This window comes from Fulmarus glacialis, unplaced genomic scaffold, assembly GCF_000690835.1.
Source record: "Fulmarus glacialis isolate BGI_N327 unplaced genomic scaffold, ASM69083v1 scaffold20815, whole genome shotgun sequence".
Lineage (NCBI taxonomy): Eukaryota > Metazoa > Chordata > Aves > Procellariiformes > Procellariidae > Fulmarus > Fulmarus glacialis.
The window spans coordinates 1-19,289 of NW_009213886.1; the positions used below are offsets into that span (position 1 = coordinate 1).

The following is a 19,289-nucleotide window of genomic DNA, read 5'->3' on the forward strand; positions in this document are numbered from 1 at the left end:
GATCGTACCATCTGCGCCGGCTCCCCTCCCCATGCACTGCGGAGAATCTGTGCACGGCAATAGCAGCCAGATAATAACAATATTATTAGAGCCTGGAACCAGTATATTATAGACACATAAAAAAACCCCACCATGTCGGTTGCCTTTGCTTCTGCTCGCCCAAGAGGCAAAGGGGAGGTCACCCAGCAAACTATCCAGAAGGTAAAAAAGCATGCTTTTATACAGACAATTTTAGACATTATTCCGTCCATGCTCCTGTAGCTGAGGAAGGAAGCTTATTTCTAGGACGATCAGGAAAACTAGTGAATTTGCGAGGGCTGCAGAGATGGACAGCTGGAGAGAGAGGTGGGGGAAGGAGGAGGAGGAGGAGGTGGAACAAAGCAAAGGTGTTCAGATCACTGCAAAGAGAGCGAGAGAAGGACTTGGGGGATAAAATTGGGATGGCACGTTATCTCTGCTGCTCGCAAGGGGGGGAAAAGCTGCCAGTAATACCTTGGGAAATTGCAGTAAGATCTGCGAATACATGATTAATTTCTGATGGTATGTCAGCTTGTGGCCCCCCCCCAAAAAACATCCTCAGAAATTAATTAAAATAAAATAATGAATTGCAAGGGTTTTCTTTTGTATTTGGAAGCAGAATTTTAATCTCTCAGAAGATAGAGGGAGCACCAATCACTGGTATTTTTCATATACTATTATTATTATTTGTGACGTGTTTATTGATGTTTAATGGCAAACAAAGGTTTTGAAAGATTTTCTCTGGAGAGGAGATCTCCGCATGGGTCTCGTGCGGAGGCCAAAGCAGAGGGTTCCTAGTTGGGAAGTTATTGTTTCCTATTTCGCCAGGACTGACAGCAGGGACTGTGCACACATGCCCGATACCCCCTTCCTCCTGCAGAAGGTAACGGTCAGTAAGGAAGAGGCTGGAAATGTCAATAAAGAACATGCATGTTTTTACTTTGACCGCTGTTTGTCATTTGTACTTCTACCGTATTTTTTGCGTGTTCCCCACCACACAGGTATTTTGTTTATGCGGAGTTGTGTAGTGCGGTGGAAGTGAGGTGTGTATGTTCTACGTGGTCCATTCGTAAATAGTGACCAATGAAGAAGTGCCGTTGCTAGTACAGCAATTAACTGATCGTCAGTGGGTTTTGTAGCCAAACCGTTATCTGGTGCCAATTTATGACTTCCAGGGAAAAAAACCTCCGTGGAAGACTGTGACAGAACAGAGGTTAAGGCAGAATGAACTGCCATAAGAGATACTGAAGAGATGACTTGAATCTCAGGAGGCTATTCGGAAACTAATCCCATTTTGTGTAGCTCTTGCAGCACATGTAGTACTGTGAACCGATAATTTTAAATACTAAAATATTTCAGACTCAGTGGGTAAGTTTTTCTCTAACCTCCAGATTGGTTGGGCTTAGGACAGAATTTCATAATTCAGATAGTTTGTACTTAAAACCATGACTGTATCCACAGACACAGAGCAGCCAAAGCAGCTTCAGTTTGATTTTCAAGCCCTTTCCTTTTTGCGTATTCATAAACTTTACGGAAGCCTCAAAATGTTATTTCTTTACCAATAACGTGTAAAAACATTTCCCATCTTAGGTACATTTGCAGGCATGTTACTTCAGGACTGTTCATCAATGTTGGGCTGTTGGCAGTGATTTTCTTGTTGACAGGCAGTGATGCTGAGGAAGAGACTTGCAGGCACAGTAACGAGATGGGCTTCATAGTCAAGTGTAGCAAAGGGGCAGTGAGAGAAGGAGCAGGTGCTGGGCTAGGGGCTCAAACAATCCTCATTAAAGTGAGCTTTTTAGAACACATACCAATTTCATTGAAAAAGAAGATTATTCTTACTTGTATTCGTAATATATAAGCAGCTTATTTTTATTTATTAACTCAATTTTGATAGTCTTTCAAAGCTGTTATTATTCCAGTACCAACTATTCCTAAAATAGATTTCACATGGAGGAAGTTAAGAGTCTTTGACAAGACAGCAGTGATGGTGGTGCTTTAAAATAGTTCATTAAATAGCATTTGCAGGGCAGTAAACTTCAGTTTCTTCTGTGTAATGGAGATCAGAACTCGGTTCTTTTTTCCTAGTAAGTTAGAAAAAGAGCTATTCCTGATTTCTTTTTCAGTAAGCAAAATGTTCTTCAGCTAATTGTAGAAGCACAGCCCTTTTCTGATGAAGTTATCTGTAATATTGCTTGGACTTTTGCTGTTGAATATGCATCCTAACTGAATGTGAAAGTATCGTCAGTGATATCTATTGTGGAAACTGAAAAGGACAGGTTTATATTCTTTGCTAATTCTATATACAGAATTTCCACTGACACAGGTGAAAATTCTGTACGACAATGAGAGCATGAAACAAAGAGCTGCGCTGTGCATCAGGCAGAAATACCTTCTCTTAAAATTATATGCTGCACCCGGGTTGCCATGTGAGCATAGGCACGCATGCAGGAGGAACATGGATTCTTACACAGTTCTGACGTTCCCTGTCAGCATTCGAGAGAGCAGCCTGCTGACCTGCCGTGGCGGGCCACAGCAACGCCTCTGTTCCTCAGACCCTCGCTGACTTGAGCTACAGCGGATCACTGCAAGTTCCAGCAGTCAGAGCCTGTGATGGACAAGGGTGTCCAGCAAAGTTAAGATCAACCTGCAAATTACAAGCAAGAAGCAGGACAAGCTGAGTTCTCTAAAGGAGTGACTAACTAGATTGCAAGTGCATCAAAAAGACTTTTCTGCTCATTTTCCGATAATCTAGCCCTTTATTTGCATCTGAATAGGTCAGGAATTTGTTCTGATCAGAACACATACCTACACGGATTAATTCACATTTAAGTCATATATGAAAACATGTTATTCTTTCCTCAAGAGTTCTTCTGTCCTGATGACACAGTGGTTCAAAGGCCCAATCTTGCAAGCACTTAATAGCAGCAGTACCTACAAACTGTATTACGTAGTAAGTTTTTGCCAGAGGCAAATCTAAATTTGTAAATACTGTTGTTATTTTTCCATTCATTCACCTGCAGAAAGCTTGCTGCATTCACAAGAAAGCTGGGGGAAAGAGACAAACTATTGTATTTGAAATTTTAAAACAAATCAAAGGATATTTTAAGCTTTTAATTGTATTATAAGTTCATTAAATAAAGGTCAGTGGTCATTTTGTCCAGCAGCTCTGATCTTCTTGGAACAAGTCAGTCCCTAGAATTTACTGAATGAAGCTAAGCTAGTGGCCACTGATACACATAAATTAACTGATATATAATTACTCCGTGTTTTCATTTTAAGTCCTCCCTGTATTAGAACTGATCTACCCCAAAGGACATATTGGGATGCAATTCTTTTAAATGTGGTTTCAGTAGATCCAGTAATGCAAATTTTATACTTCATCAAGTTCAGTAGTCTGCACACACTAGTCCTGTGCAGGAAAACTAGTAAGTTTAAATTGTTTCAAAGTATGCTTCTTATTTGAAAGTAGGCATGTTAGTAAAATCTGAAGTTTTGGAAAAGGTTGGGTGATATTTTAGAATGAGGCAGAGGTATTTCACAGTGAAAGTGTTCTCCTTCTTCAGCATCTATCTGCCATTTAAGGAACAAAAAACGTAAGTCCATTAATTCTTCTGTTGGGTATTTCAACTAACTCCTTTAAAGATAACTGTTCATAAATGAATGATTTGAAAAGCACAATCTTGTGACTCAATAAAGTCCCGTGTAGGTACTTTGTAATATCCCAAGGCAACAAAACTGCACAAAACACCATCCACTGCCAAGAAGGGTGAATGTGGAGTATCACAAAAACACAGGACTTTAATATGATTCTCACAGTAACATGTTTTGATCGTATTTCTTTTATGCAGATGCTAGATGAAAATCACCACCTAATACAATGTATTATGGATTATCAGAGCAAGGGGAAAACTGCAGAATGTACTCAGTGAGTATTAAGAGTTTTGGAGTATGTTAGAAATTTTTGATGTATTTTTTCTCAAGAACAGTACTATGAACAGTTCTGTTCACTGATCTGTACTGAGAAAATGGTTGGACTGGTTTTTTTAGATTCACTTGTATTAAGAAATACATATTGTTCTTGGAACAGAGTTTTTTCCAGAAGTATTTGAGTATTTAGTATTTACAATATTTTTAACAGATCATTTATTAAAATAATTATAAACAATTATGGTTATTGGACCACTTGCTCTACACAGATTCATTAAATACAAGTAGAATCAGGTACAAAGTTAGTAACACATTTTCATCAGAAAGTAATTAAATGTTAAGCATCAGCCATGTGGTTATCTATGGCTAAAACAATATGCATGTAGACATACCAGTTTGTATCACTGCTTACTATTCCTAATCTTGAAAGCAAAATACTTTTATCAACTTTAGGGGTTAAATCTCAGTCAGGAAGAATAGCCAATCTGCCCCACGAAAGGTCAAGTTATGGGGCCAAACCCAGAAAGCTGTACTTTCAAAAAAATTGTCTAAAAAAGATACCTTTGCTAAAGAAGTCATGTCACAATTCTGGCTTCATTTTTGCCACTTCTCCCACTTCCCAGTCATTTTCCCCTTATCAGAAGAAAACCCATGCTAAAAAAGCATTTTCTCTTGCCTTCTTGGAACCCTCCCTGTTTCTAAAAGTTTGACTCTTCACTTTGCTCAGTGGCAGAGCTGTTAGTTTGCTTTTGGATGCCCTCCTGTTCTTTATTATGAGCTTTTCCAGTTCATCGAGAACTGTGAAGAAGCATAAATGGTAGAGCACTCTTGAAAAAAATCTTGTTCTTCTCAGCTTGCTGGCAGGGCAAGCAGGTTTTGGTTTTTGGAGTTCTGGAATTTCATTACTACTAGGACCCTTGTTAAACAGAGGAAGAAAAAGTGGCTAATTGTTAGAGCAGGTGACTGGGTGTCAGTACTCAAAGACTGAGGTCCCAGCTTCACAGTTCACGCAAAGGGCTTTCAAGAGAGAGTGTATTTTACCTCTCCCTTCCACCAAGTATACCCGTTTGTAAAAGAGATGTTGAGCACACTGATCCTTGATGAAAAGCATGACAGCACAGATATAGGTCATTACTATTGCTATTTATTATGACAGATGTAATTTAACTAATCATTTGTAAATAGAAAAAAATAGAAAAAAAAAAGAGAGAAAGGTTTAGAATTTTCTGTATTTTTAATCCTTTCCAAATAAGCTTTACTCCTTATTCTGTAGATACCAACAAATCTTGCACAGAAACCTGGTTTACTTGGCAACAATCGCAGATTCTAACCAGAATATGCAGTCCTTGCTTCCTGCTGTAAGTACCAGTGCTACCATCAGATACATTTACTATGCCAGAGGGAAATGTTGTTTGATTCTGTTACTGGTCACTGTCAATAAACCATTTTTAGTATTTTTCCAGCTAAAAGTTTTGAAGGTGTCAAGTAGACCACTAAACAAATCAAAAGCTACTTTTACCGTGTTTAAAACACATTCTTTGGGACATCTGTGTTAATCTCTCGTCTCCATAGCTCAAGGTCTATATACTATAAATGGTGCAGTGGTACAGATCTGAACAGGCTCCATTTGTTCCAGATTCATTATTCTTTACCTATTCTTACTGTATTTTTTACTCAGGAAAAAAATGCCACTATTTTATGTCAAAACTCTAATTCAGCATTTGGGCATTGGTTTGTCTTTAAACATTGTGTTATTCTTGCTAAATGGATTGATTTTGGAGGTATCACACATAACACAAAATACAGCATAGCTTTATGTTTGACAAAGGTCAATTTGTCAACATACTTCTGTATCGTCTTTGCTAATGTATATCCCCTCAGCAGTTATGTTCTGACCAGCACAAAATGAAATTCAAGTAAGTACGGAAGAATGGGCACAGAAGCCAGACTCTATTATAAGCACAATTTTAAGATCTTCACTGTGCTGCCTGCAGGCTTCTCTGTATCATGCTGAATGTCATTCACACATAGTAGTCAAACGAAGAAATGTTTATGCAAGCAAGCCCAAAAAGTGAAGGAAGCACATATTGAGTTGAGGCAGTTTTTAGTCACTCAGGCTAACTCGGGGGTTATTACTTTTCTAATTAAAACCTAACGAAAAATTTGCTTCTCCTCCTTGTTATTTGCAGCCACCAACGCAAAACATAAACTTGGGCCCAGGAGGAATGACTCAGAGTGCATCCAACCAATCTCTCCATTCACAGAGCAATCTCAGTGATGCAATTGGGACGGGCCTTCCTCCTTCCTCCCTCATGCAGAGTCAGATTAGCAATGGTGAGCTTCAGTCCCCTTTGTGCTGCTTTGCTGTTGCTTGGCAACAAAATCATTAATGCAGAATATACTTACAGAGCTGTAAAAGACCCCTCCTAACTCACCTTTCAGGCATATGGGGATTTCAGGCACATGCTGAAATCATCACAAAATGGCTACAGTCAGTAATGATGTTGGCTTCTGCAAGGACTCCAATCTGCTTAGTATTTCTATAGTGGAAATTAAAAACATTTTTTAAAAAATGCGTATGAAAATCACCAAGTAAAGATGCAAGTAAAAAGTTTTTAGTAAGAAAAATTTTATATTGTGGTATTTTTCTCTTGAAGGTGGTGGGGCTGGCCAGGGTAAAATGGAATTGCTTGCATGACTCACCACACAACCAAACCTTTAGATTGCAATGATCTTCCAGGATACATGCCTTCTTAAAAATAATAAATAATTTGGTGTTGCATCAGTCTTTGTCCTCTACAGAAGCTTGCAGAGATTGTACTACATAGCCAAAGAGTTTGCACAGACATTTCATATGAATAAGATAATATACTTTGTCTATTTGTTTTTCTTCATGTAACTAAAAGAAACTAATTGAAAGACAAAAAAATTTTTTTTTACTCTGTGCATTTTCTAGTATGAATAATCTGTTTATTTATTTTGTAGGTCATAGTTATTTAGCCAGTTCTTGTTTCTCTGGGTCTTTCCCAGAGTGACAGAAAGAGAGAAGAGTCTCCATAAATAGAAATATCTGATTGTAAAATCACAGACCTTGGCAGGGGGACTCAAGAGCAGATGCAAGCCATGAAATTACTTCTGACTTTTTAAAAATCCTTTTGTGGTCAAGCTGATAGTACCTTTTAAACTAATGGATGAGGTACCTACTTTAAACAGTTACAGCTTGTAAAGTGAACTTACTATTTATTTATCTGGGCCTTCTTTTTGAAAGATTTATTACCTAGTATAAGTATTATAAATCAGTCAAAACATTGTTTTGTGTTACTAAGAATCTACATTTTCAGTATTATGGTTCTTCTTATTTGCCCCCCACCCTCCAGTTCTTTATAGTAATTTAGTGCTGACTGAAAGAACCAGACTGGCAGTCCTGAAGAGTTGAGTCATCTGCAGAACAGAAGCAGCCAGGGCAGCTTACCTCATGTGGCAAGTTTACCTCATGTTGCCCCAATCCAGTACTAAAACCCAGTGGGGGGGGTCTCAGGGTAGTTCACTCTCTCCCCAGTCACTGGGACTCTGTCACCTGGGTAGTGCCAGGTATTTTATCATGAAAATATCAGTCCACTGGAAACCAGATTGAGGACATAACTACGCTTCCAAACGTAGGTGTGACTGAGAATGCAGTAGCTTGCATCTTCTGATGTTGCATCTTCTAGGTTACAGCAGCAGCGATGGCATGTGCTCTATGCTAGTGCCTGCTCTGTGAGAGTAGGACCGTCACACCCTTGGGCCTGGGGACACTCCCCTTGGTTGCCAGTCTCTACTGCCATTGCCTCTGTGCCAGCTAGAATCAAGTTAGCACAATGCTGCTATATGACACAGCAGTCTTGATATGCAGGCAGACTTTGAGACTGAGACATTATTTCACATTGGTCAAGAATTGTTGGACAGTGGTTTTTTGGAAATTGGGAATAAATACGCACAAACAATTCAAATATATGGGCTCTAGTACTTGTGAAAATTTCTCATCTAATGGCAATAGAGATGAAAGTCTGTGATGAACAGGTACACAGCATTGTAAAAGAGGGAAGAACAGGGAAGAAGACATAGAAGCTACTACATTTTAGTCTTTATTATCCTCAGTCAGGACTTTACAGGAATCACCTCTGCAGAACAGTAACTAGGTAATCTACATACATGATAACTCTCCATAGTGGCAGCTAGGTCAATTGTAATGATAATTCTGTTGATGGGGCCAAGTTAAAAAACAACCCACCGAGATTTCCAGTAATCCACCATTCACAAGTCAGTGATTCTTCATGCCACAGCCCTGCAGGCAAACCTATTAGAATCAATAAACCAACCAGTGAAACTCAGCTACCTCCAGACAGAATCGAGCCCAACTGAGAATTTTAACTGTTCAGAAATCATGAATGAAGCCTTTCAAAGAAAAACCCAACTGCCTTAGATTCATGAAAGTATGAAAGAGATTCAATGCTTTGTATTTATCTCATTGTTTTAGTGTTTTTATTTGAACACTTTTGGTCATGCTTTCATATTTTCCCTTACAATCACAAATTAGCCGAACCTTTTTTTTTTTTTTTGACTTTAAAGAAGGCCAAGATTCTCTAAGTTTTTCCATGCAAATACGGCAAGGTTTATCAACACTTGCTTCACTCCATCTCTCACTCAAAGCAACTGCTAGCTCCATTCAAACACCATGTGGTCTTGTGTTGCACAAGTAGAACTATCAGCTTTACGAGACATACAAAACTGTAGCAAAACACCAAAACTGTAGATCAACAACAAGGTTGATCTCTGCAGCGGTATACTGACCTGGCTCCACTGATTTCAGTAGAGCTGGCTCTCTTTATCGCTTGTTGAAAATGCTGCTTGCATCTCTCCATCAGAGGAAAATATAATAATCTACTGCAAATTTTCTCATTTTGATGTTTATAAAAACTATTAAGAGTAATTAATGAGGTTTGTACTAAGAGAATTAGACACATTTTTCAGAGGCTGTAGATACACTTAATAACCGTGAATTAAAATATCATTATCTAAACATTACAACATAATTCTGTCTCTTCTAGGGATTTTGCATGTCTTCCATTCTACCTAAATTAATTTAGATTGACAACAATACAGCTGAATTTAGGCAGACAACAATACACACTAGCACAATTTAGATAGTAACAATACACAATGAAGACAACTTTCCAAAACTCATTCATAAAAGTATTTACAGCAACAAACAAAAAAAGATAAGGACCAGATTCTCCCCAATTTTAGTTACCCAACAGCAATAGAATTTAAAAAAATATGCATACTGCCAGGTAAACAGGATGATACTCTCAAACCCAGGATATAATTGGAGCAGTCTGATAATTACATATGTTGATGTTGGAAGGGGAGTACTGTAACAACAGGGATTATGATGGTGACTCGGAAAATTTATCTTCTGAATGTCTGAAGTCAAGCTTCAGGAAAGGGAGAGACAGGCTTCTCCTCTGAGGAAGGGGTCCCTTGGTACTTCCTAAGTGCCAGCTAAGAAGGTTAGTTGGTTATAGAGGAATCGAATGGATGCGGAAATGTGCAAAGTGTTTCTCAGCCACTACTGTGCCTTCCCATTGTCACCATCTGTGTGAAGGGGGAAGAGGAGTCAACAGCAGGACAGGAGAAAGGAAAGGACAAATTTCAGAAAGCTGGGATGTTTCCAGAGTCCATGTATTTTCTGAAGTGTCTGAAATTACTGGCATTTGTTAATTCTGTTGCCTGCAAGGAACTGGTTGTAGGGCATTGCTGCTGGTTTTGTTCTTCCCGTCTGCAATTCTGTACAGCCTGGATTTGGCTGCCAGGAAGAGGAGGATCACTCTAACTGTGCAGTAGGTAGTTTTAATTTGTCTGTAGATAGCAGGGAATTTTAATAATAGGATTTTTTTCATTTTGTTTTGCCTTATCATAAGGTATTTTAGAAAGGCTGCCAGGGCTTTGATGCTGACTGTACGTTGCCAATAATAGCACAGATTTTCTTGTTGCTCTCTTTAATTTTTCTAGGTCCTAATCACGTGTCTATGCAGCAGTCAGGCCAGAACACTATGCCCACGACCTCTCTGAGTATGACTGTCAGCAGTCATGGAACTGGGCCTGGTTATAGCCATACAGTGCCTGCATCTCAGAATGTGCCAATGCAAGGCCAGGGGTCAATAGGCAATTATGTCTCTCGAACAAACATCAACATGCAGTCTAATCCAGGTAAACTCCCTCTTCCTCCTTCTGGGCCAACTTGACTTTTCAGTGACCTCAGAGGTTTACCACACATGAATTTGTTCTGTAAATATTTTCTGTAGACAGTGACAAACACACAAGAGGAAAAGACAGCTTTAAGACATCTCTGAATTTCAAGGTGTCAGGCATCGTGAAAGTCAGAACAGTTTCAGACTTGCTTTAACCTACAACGACTTGCTGTGGTTAGCAATGAGTTGGGGAAAAGAGGGTTAGCTAAAAGTGCAGCAGCACTATCTAATAGCCCCTGGCAGCAAATCCCACAACTGTGGGAGGGATCTGAGAAGCACCTTTATTCTAGCTGAAAGAGCCTGCCACAGAGTATTACACATTTACTGTTTGTATTTTACTACCCCCATTTTTGTTATTTTATTGATACTTCACACTGCTTGCAGGGCTTAGAGACTAGCAGACAACTCAGAATTAAACTCTTAATTTGTAAAAATATTTGCTATTGAGTATTGAATGTGACGTCCAATGCTTAAGAATTCTTTCCGACAATATGAAATTTAGGGATCAAATAAATCCTAGAATGTCAGTTTATTTAAACTGTATAATCATCAGGTATATAATAAGATGGAAGTAGAAAAAGAGTTGACTAGAAAAGAAATGCAGCAATGAATTAGTCGGGAGGTAGAGAGGAACAAGCATCAGTTCTTATTTCTTTCTTTAATCCTACTGTAATAATGATTACATTCTTTTAAATAAATGAACAATAATCAAGGCTAGATGTAGTTTTAAATGTCTGACTGAAGCAAATGGCAAGAACTGACCATGTAATAACATCCTTTCTGGATTACAGTGCAGAGGAGTTAAATACATGCAGTAGGAAAACATCTCCCCCTGTGGAAAATTCACAGAATTATCAGGATGCATGTTAGTTGAAGATTTTAACGTGCTTCCAAAGAGACTAGGGAGAGAACTGTCACATCCTTGTAGAAAACAGTATTTTCCATGTACATTGTAGTCTCCATGATGCACCAGCAAGCAGCAACGTCACATTACAACTCTGCGCAAGGAGGGAGCCAGCATTACCAAGGGCAGTCCTCCATTGCCATGATGAGTCAGAGCAACCAAGGCAACAGCATGATGGGTCAGCGACCAATGGGCCCTTACAGAGCTTCACAGCAAGGTAAAATCTATCATTAGGTTATTGATATAATTATTATTAGATTGATGGTATTCAGTCTGACCTGTGGGGTCAGTAAGTCAACAAAATTTCCAAGTCGCATTTATGAACCGGGAATCCCATCCAGGAACACAGGAAATCTCAAATGGTGGAAGTATCATGACAATCAGATGAACTTTAATCTATTATCAAGATTTATCTACTTAATTATATCAGGTGTTTAGAAAAATAATTCTGTCTAAAAGGGATCATATATCTCTAAAGAAAAGATGAACAATTTGATATACAGCTCACTTAAGCCACTGGGAATCTTTTCAATTCTTTCAAATGGTATTGGATCATAACATGGCACAGTTAACAAGGAACACATTTCTGCAAAGAAGATATAGTTTGCCAGCAATTAGTATGAAAAATTAGGCCAAGGAAAGGAAGACACTGGAGGATAACTGCCATGCTCTAAGACCTCTCTGGAAAAAGTTCTAAGAGCTAATAAAGCTGCTAGACTGATTCTAACATAAACTGAATTTTGCTAAGAAACAAATTAATACATTAATTAAAATATATTTAATTCTGACTGTGTTCTTGAGCATGGAATACATTCCTGTGCTTTCTAATAACTCAGATTAGCAGATGAAATGTAGCCATTACTTTTGGTATTGCCACAGAAGTGAGTGGGTTTAGGACATGTTACTGACAGTTGCGTAATTTCAATTTCAACCGGCTTTTTCTGAGAATACAAATTTATTTCCTTTTTCCAGTGAGCAAAACATCTTTGAAACTGCTCTCAACATACATAGCTTGTTTAGTTATCCAGATGAAAACGCTGTTTTCTTAAACATAAATTAGATAAGAAAAAAACATCCCTTAGGAGTCCACAGGCTCAGTTTGCTCTCTCTTGCCTTTGCCTTGCAGGTTCCTCGCAGCAGTACATGGGTCAGGAAGAATATTACAGTGAACAGTATAGCCATGGACAAGGCTCATCAGAACCTATGAATCAGCAGTATTATCCAGATGGTAATTCCTCTGAACTGTAGTCACTGTAATACTGCTGAAGTGTAGATCAGCATGACTGCCACATCCAAAGACATGGCAAACACATTACAATTCATTTCCAATTTAAATGCTAGAAAATTCTAATCCCAGGCCATGGGAGCCTGGTACACAAACATACGCATCAGTGCACCCTGCTATCCAAACTGCTTCAAAAAGAGCACAAGTTTGGATTAGTGAATGCAAGAGATTTATCCATAGGTGTGTCTTTCCTTGCCATGTATTCAACCTCCTACCTAAGGGGTCTGTATTTCCTCTTAGCCTCATCTTTGTGCATAAGTAGCTTCATAATATATGTATTCAACAATATATCTCTAGTTATATTAAGAATGTATCTGATAAATCTTTGCAATTCCTTGTAGGACATGGTGATTATGCTTATCAGCAGTCATCCTATACTGAGCAGAGCTATGACAGGTCATTTGACGACTCTACACAACACTATTATGAAGGAGGTAGGAAAATACATTGGCAACCTTTGTAAACCGAAGCTCTAATCCCCTAAAATACTAATGAAATGCTTATGAAAATGTAAAATATGACTTGCAATTTCTGCATCACTAACTGCTACTTACCCATTACTTAAGGAGTGTCCAGGAAATAGAATTTAGCCATGTATAGCATTTTTTATATAGAGACTGTATCAGACTGTACACACAGTATCATGTCAGTAACCGTATTGTGAGGCAGTGATGCTGTGCAGCCTTGTGACATCACTAACAACTTGTGGGTAGCCTCATATTCATTAGAAAAATGATGCTTGGTTGCAGCTGAGCCAGGTGGAATTATAGCTATGGATACTGAACTTTTTTTGCAGTAAGAGAAAAGACTTCCAGGATATCAGTATCCTCCACTCTTACAAAACTGTTTTACAAACATTTTATAGAATGTAAATAAAAATGGCTGTATTAAAGTAAAAGGTTATGCTGACAAAGGTAAAGTAAGGTGCTGCAGTTAGAAATGGGGTTCAGAGCTGGAAAAAAATGTCAGCCATAAATGGAAATTTCTCTAAAGTAGGAAAGCCTACTGGTTAGACCAACTTTTTTTAATCTTACTTAATTCACCTTACAAATTGTGAAAAACAATGGGTTAAATGAAACTAATCTTTGAAAATCACCAATAGTATGAGTTTGCAATTCTACCACTAAAGAACTCTAAACAATAGTACATCAATAAATTCAGTGATACTATTAAGATATCTGAACTCTAAATTAACTGCAAAATATTAACTTAATTATGATACAGTGAGGTGGCATTTAGGAAAAGCAATATCGTCTGTATAGTCTCCATTCATTTTGTTGTTTCAGGATACTACAAATGGAATTTCCATCATAGGTATTTCAAAAAATACCCATAACAACTAGATAAGTGGTCTTTCTGGATATATGAATAAACATCATTATCTGGAAGAAAATACAGTGAGAGGGCTTCTTGAGAAACCAGCTACGTACCCTAGCACCCTTATCTTTGTGACTGTTTTAATTCTGAAACACTTCTGGGGTAAAAAAAATCCTTTGGGGAACAGATTGCTTGTTTGTTTGTTTGTTTTGTGTTGTGTATAAATAAACAACTCTCTCCTGTTCAAAAGAACTAAAAATCACTGGAGAAATAAACATCCTGATTGGCAAAATGCAATCATCTATATCTGAAGAGAGTACTTGTCTCTGAGTTCCAGACCAAGGCTCCTTAAGCCTTTCTTTTCCTTATGATCTGCATGTACAGTGAAATACCTGCCTCATCTGTAACAAAACTATTTCAATTTTTCAATTTTTCTTTAGGAAATTCTCAGTACAGCCAGCAGCAGGCAGGATACCAACAGGGAGCTGCACAACAGCAAACATATTCCCAGCAGCAATACCCCAATCAACAAAGTTACCCAGGACAACAGCAAGGATACGGTAAGAAAACTGTCACTGACTGGTCGAGTGTTTGCAATACTTCATCCTGACACCTCCATTCCTAAGCTAAAATATGCTGTAAACTATTTCCTTGATTAACCTTGGACATCCACGTACCAAAACTAGACAAAGAGCATAGCGTGTAAAGGGATTCTGGGCAGTAACATACATTAGTATAGCACTGCATTCCATACTGTTACGTTAGCATCCTGAATTTTTAGGGACATGGTTTAGTGGGCATGGTAGTGTGGGGTTGATGGTTGGACTCAATGATCTTAGAGGTCTTTTCCAACCTTAATGATTCTGTGATTCTATGATTCTATGAACCCCTCTCCCTTTTGAATGAAAATTAGAAAGTTAGAAAGTACACTTTTGCCTCGTGTTGACTTCCTGGCAAGTGTCTGCAGGAGGTGGCTGCCTGGATTCTCAGGCCTCCTACACATCTAATAGTGCTGCAACTGACATGAAAAAATAACATCAACAGTCCAGAGAATCACTACTCCCTCACTTAGATTTCTTGCAACATCATATGGGTTATATTTCTTGGTGAGGGACAGAGGCGAAAGGAAAAAAGTGGAACTGCTTTGAAAATGCAGCTAACACTGGCGCAGGGCTTTCAAACCCTTCAGGTCACCAGTGCCAGAGCTCCCCACTGTTGTCAAAAGAATCCAAGTCTGATGGCTGTCTTTGAGTTTTCTGACCCATTGGAGGCATCTTGTATGTATCCTCAGCCTTTGGGAGAAAGAAACCATTTCAGGTTATTTAGTACAAAAACAGGGGCCAGAGAGATTGGAATAATCTAAATGCTAGCTTCAAGGCAAGGGATTTCAGGTGCATCTCCCAAATGTGATGGTACTTGACCTTGAACTGGCAACGTTAACCAAACTTAATGAATTGATGTTGATATAAATAGCAAATCCGTTTTAGAAATGTAAGATCACATGAAATAGAACCTGCATGCCTAAAAAGTTAATTAAATTATTAATACCTGACTCTGTAGTGCCAGTAGATAGTTTGGACTACTCAAACTAGACATATTCAGTGAAATTAAACCCAAAATTCAGGTTATGATGTTAAATTCTGGCCTCCTCTTTTTAAAGGTTCTTCTTTATAAAAATCCACCAATAAAGCTAAAAAGTAAGTGCACATAGCAGTCTACACACAGAATATACTGTCCCAAATAAAAGGAAATCAATATCCCCATGCAGTTGTGTGTCTGATTTACGTGTTTTTAAAAATTATCTCTATATACAAGAGATTTCTTAGGTTCTGCCTGGTCAGCAGTGTTTATGGTGGCACAGCCAGATTAAATAGGAAGTTAAACGTGCAATTGTTACTAAAATAAAGGCCAGGTAGCTGGCATATAGGTAATAACTGAGCTGTGCCAATACAGATTTCAGACAGGCAAATCACTTAAAAGCGTATCACATTTTCTGAGCAAAGTTTAAAACCTAAACTGAAGTTTACACTGCTGCAACTAGATTATTATTAGTATTAATGCTTTCTAGTGTAAAGCTAGAGGGGAGGTCTAGGCAAAATTTACTCACAGTTCACACTCACAGAGCTTACTTTGTTACCATCATGTTTTACATTATATTAACCGTAAGAACTCCCCCTAGCAAATCAAGCCTTAGTAATCGATTTCACTGTCTTCTCAGGTCCTGCACAAGGAGCCTCTTCACAGTATTCCAGCTACCAACAGGGACAGGGGCAGCAATATGGAAGTTACAGAGCTTCTCAGACAGGCCCATCCGCTCAGCAACAGAGGCCTTATGGCTATGAGCAGGTAAATTGTCTAAATCTCTGCTATGAAAAAGCAGATTTAGCTGTTAGCCCTGCATATAAATCTATCTGATAATTTCGTGCAGGCATATTGGTGATACTTCAGTGGGTCTTTCAAAATTCATAGACCAAAAGAAATTGTCTAACTCACTGTTTGTAAACCTCTGATATATTATCCTCCAACATTTTTATTTCTCTTTTTTATAGGGACAATATGGAAATTACCAGCAATAAAAGAATATGATCCTGTGTCAGATTCATTTCAATAGTATCTCCATCTTTTGAACTGGATGTACAGGCAGTTTTGATTAATTGTAATATGTTGGTTACCCCTTAGCACAAAGCAGCGTCTGTATGTGAACAGTGTTCATTTCATGCTGGATATGAAGCAGTGCACTACTGGTAACAAGACAATGCTTTAATGGTTTGATATTTGGTGCTGTGTATAGTACTGTATGTTGATACAATGCAGAAGTTTTTCATTTACCCCCCCCCGCCCCATTCTTGATGTTTCTAAATAGCTTTAGGATTATTTCATCAGAGTTGTGCCCCGTTCTGGACAACAGCCGGGTTATTCTGCAGTCTGGCTCAATACAAAGCCATGCAGTCGTATCTCAATCCAGGGAGGTATCCTGTGGTAGGTTATTGATCTTTTTTTAACTGAATGCATTGAAGGTTACCTGCCAGCCTCTGAAATCCATGGCTTTTAACTTTACTTCTTAAGAATAAGGGGATGGATACATTCCTTATGTGAAGACAGTTCTATGCTATACGATAAAAATAAAATTAACTGCAACTTCTACAGTACCTACCAGGGCTAACTACCCAAGTCTTATAATTCAATAATCTGCGTAAGTCCACGTTTCTGTTATAAAAGGTACAGAAAGAGGTTCAAAACCTCAAGGAAATGTTAATCTCTAGAGGCACCTTTTATATATATCCATGTAAACTAAGGTGTTTCTGTCTTGGAAAGAAAAATAGAAGGGAGCTCTGAGATCTGCAGTGTCAGCCTACTAGACGTCAATATTGCTTCATATTGTGCTTAGCTGAGAAAAACATCTGGCAAAACTCCAGTCTTAAATATGCTACTCCAAATTTTATAACTTGCATATACATTTTCATGCCAAATTTCACAAGCAAGTGGCTGGCATCCTTCTTTATTTCTGGTTCTTCCATTGCCCTTGCTCAGATTTTCCAGCAAGCATTATACCATAAATATTGTGAAATCTTTTGGTCGACTGTTCTTACAGCCCATCATCACTTTTTATTTTTCTCTTGTAGCTTGACAGAAATAGTTCAGAAGAAAAAAAATCCATCTTTATTGCAGATAAGCAACTAAATTCAGCTTTAATTGTGAAACAATATTACGCATATAGAGAGGGGAACTATTAATGGGGTCAACCAGTGAGAGAATACCTATAGAGGGAGAATTTAGAAATAAAAACTAGTGATATGTAAAAGCCAGTATGAACAATGTAAGTCACTTCTATTCAGTTTTATATGTTCTTATGAAGCGTTGGAAAAAAAGCACTTATAAAGTGCTTATATAAGTGCTGAACAAAATACCATGTCCAAACTTCTCTGAGTCAAAAGGCTAGGATGACTATACTCCATGAGCATTTTTTAATATGAGATTAATTGCAAATTTACAATATAGAGTAAATACACCCTCTGTAGGATTTTCTCCTTTTCTTTGTCTGAATTGGTGTATTTATGGGATTTCAAGTTCTAGTACTTTATATTTTGAAAAACCAAGACCACAAGGAAAATAAAAGATCTCTCAATTCATTACTTTTTTTTTTTCCCTGTAAAGGAAAGTCTTTAACTGGACAGCTAAAGAGTTTACTATTAAATGTTGTCCAAGCACTGCCCTTGCTACAGTAATAATTTTAATTACTGATAAAATAGAAGACTTTTTTTTAGTCAGTTCTCATTTCTCTCATCTTTCCTGCTGGTGTTTTCATACAAATAAGTACTCTCAAATAGCAAGGAACAGAAAGGAAGATTGTTGTCTTTACAATATATTAATATTACAGGTAGCCAGAGAATGCAATATTGCTCTTTGCCAGCTTGGAAATATGCCTTTTATGTGGTTTTTGAAAGTGCTGAAATACTTTTGAGAGACTATGAACAACACTTAAAATGAAACAACATTACATCAATCTGAAATGTCTTACATTAAGAACTTCTTGAATGTTGTGTATATAATGTATTTGAAAGAGCACTTTGGAAATAGTTTGTACATTTATTTCCTAATTTATACATGATTTTTGGTGTTAATATTTCTAATTGTTAATAACAAAATGTTTATTTAATGTGTTGTCCATTTTTATGTATTAATGTGGAAACAAAGTGATGCCAGCATTTTGACTTCTTCCATTAATTGTATCATTTTCTGTTTTGTAATACAGAATGCTTGAAAACTGTTTAGGTTAAAAATTATCTGAAAATGAAGTTCGTGGTACTTTTCTTATCACACAGACTTTTGAAAGGAAACAACATATAAAGGGATTCTTCTGAGTTGCACCTTCTCCCCTGCTTCTCCGATACACTTCATAGATAACTCTATATACGACGAAAGCTTGTCCCAGCTTTCAAATTATTTGATGAGGAAAGATCAAACGCTGTGTGTGTGCACAGTGGGTGTACGTAATTAACAGCTCACCTCACAGCGCGGAGTAAGGGGCACGTGCACGCTGCCTGATGGCGCAGGGCTCCTCGAGGGCCGAAACACAGCAGGTCAGTCAGCAATCCCCACGGGCAGCACCTGCACACGCGTTATTTTAGCTGCCGCAGCCCACTCCAGGCTCACTGAGGGGACAGCGACTTCTAGCGCCGTTAAGATCGAAGTAGGCAGGACGCTCAGCGCGCCCCTGAGGGGAAGGGATCCCAAAACCAGGCACCGCCGGCTTCCCGCCGCCGTGCCGCACCGCTTTCACGGATTAACTTAAACCTTCACGGGAGCGAGCTGCGTCCGGGAGACCCTAGGCTGGGACACAACAAGTACCACGGGCCTTTCTCCATAGCCTGGCGCCCACACTCGCTCTCACCCCGGAGCGGCCGCTGTGAGGTCTGTGAGGGGAAGCCGCGGGCTGAGGGGGGGCAGGAGAGAAACTGCCAGGGGCCACGGAACGCACCTTCCCGCGCTTTCTCCACAGCGCCGGAGCTGCAGCTGCGCCTGCGCGCGGCGGGGAGCGGCCGGG

At 38.7% G+C, this 19,289-nt stretch overlaps 1 protein-coding gene across 2 annotated transcripts; it reads left to right on the top strand.

Annotated features, from left to right (window-relative positions):
• The first annotated feature begins 87 nt into the window (after nucleotides 1-87).
• Nucleotides 88-16,320, top strand: SS18L1 (synovial sarcoma translocation gene on chromosome 18-like 1). 2 transcript variants are annotated; one of them, XM_009578366.1, is made up of 11 exons: nucleotides 88-201; nucleotides 3,870-3,946; nucleotides 5,222-5,306; nucleotides 6,138-6,282; nucleotides 10,000-10,197; nucleotides 11,195-11,359; nucleotides 12,269-12,370; nucleotides 12,769-12,861; nucleotides 14,185-14,304; nucleotides 15,963-16,090; nucleotides 16,294-16,320. In XM_009578366.1, the coding sequence occupies exons 1-11, from the start codon at nucleotides 133-135 to the stop codon at nucleotides 16,318-16,320; spliced, it is 1,209 nt and encodes a 402-aa protein (XP_009576661.1). In that variant the 5' UTR covers nucleotides 88-132. The 2 variants fall into 2 exon arrangements, with proteins under 2 accessions (XP_009576661.1, XP_009576660.1); XM_009578365.1 differs by lacking the exon at nucleotides 88-201 and having other exon boundaries at nucleotides 3,792-3,946.
• The last annotated feature ends 2,969 nt before the right edge of the window (nucleotides 16,321-19,289 follow it).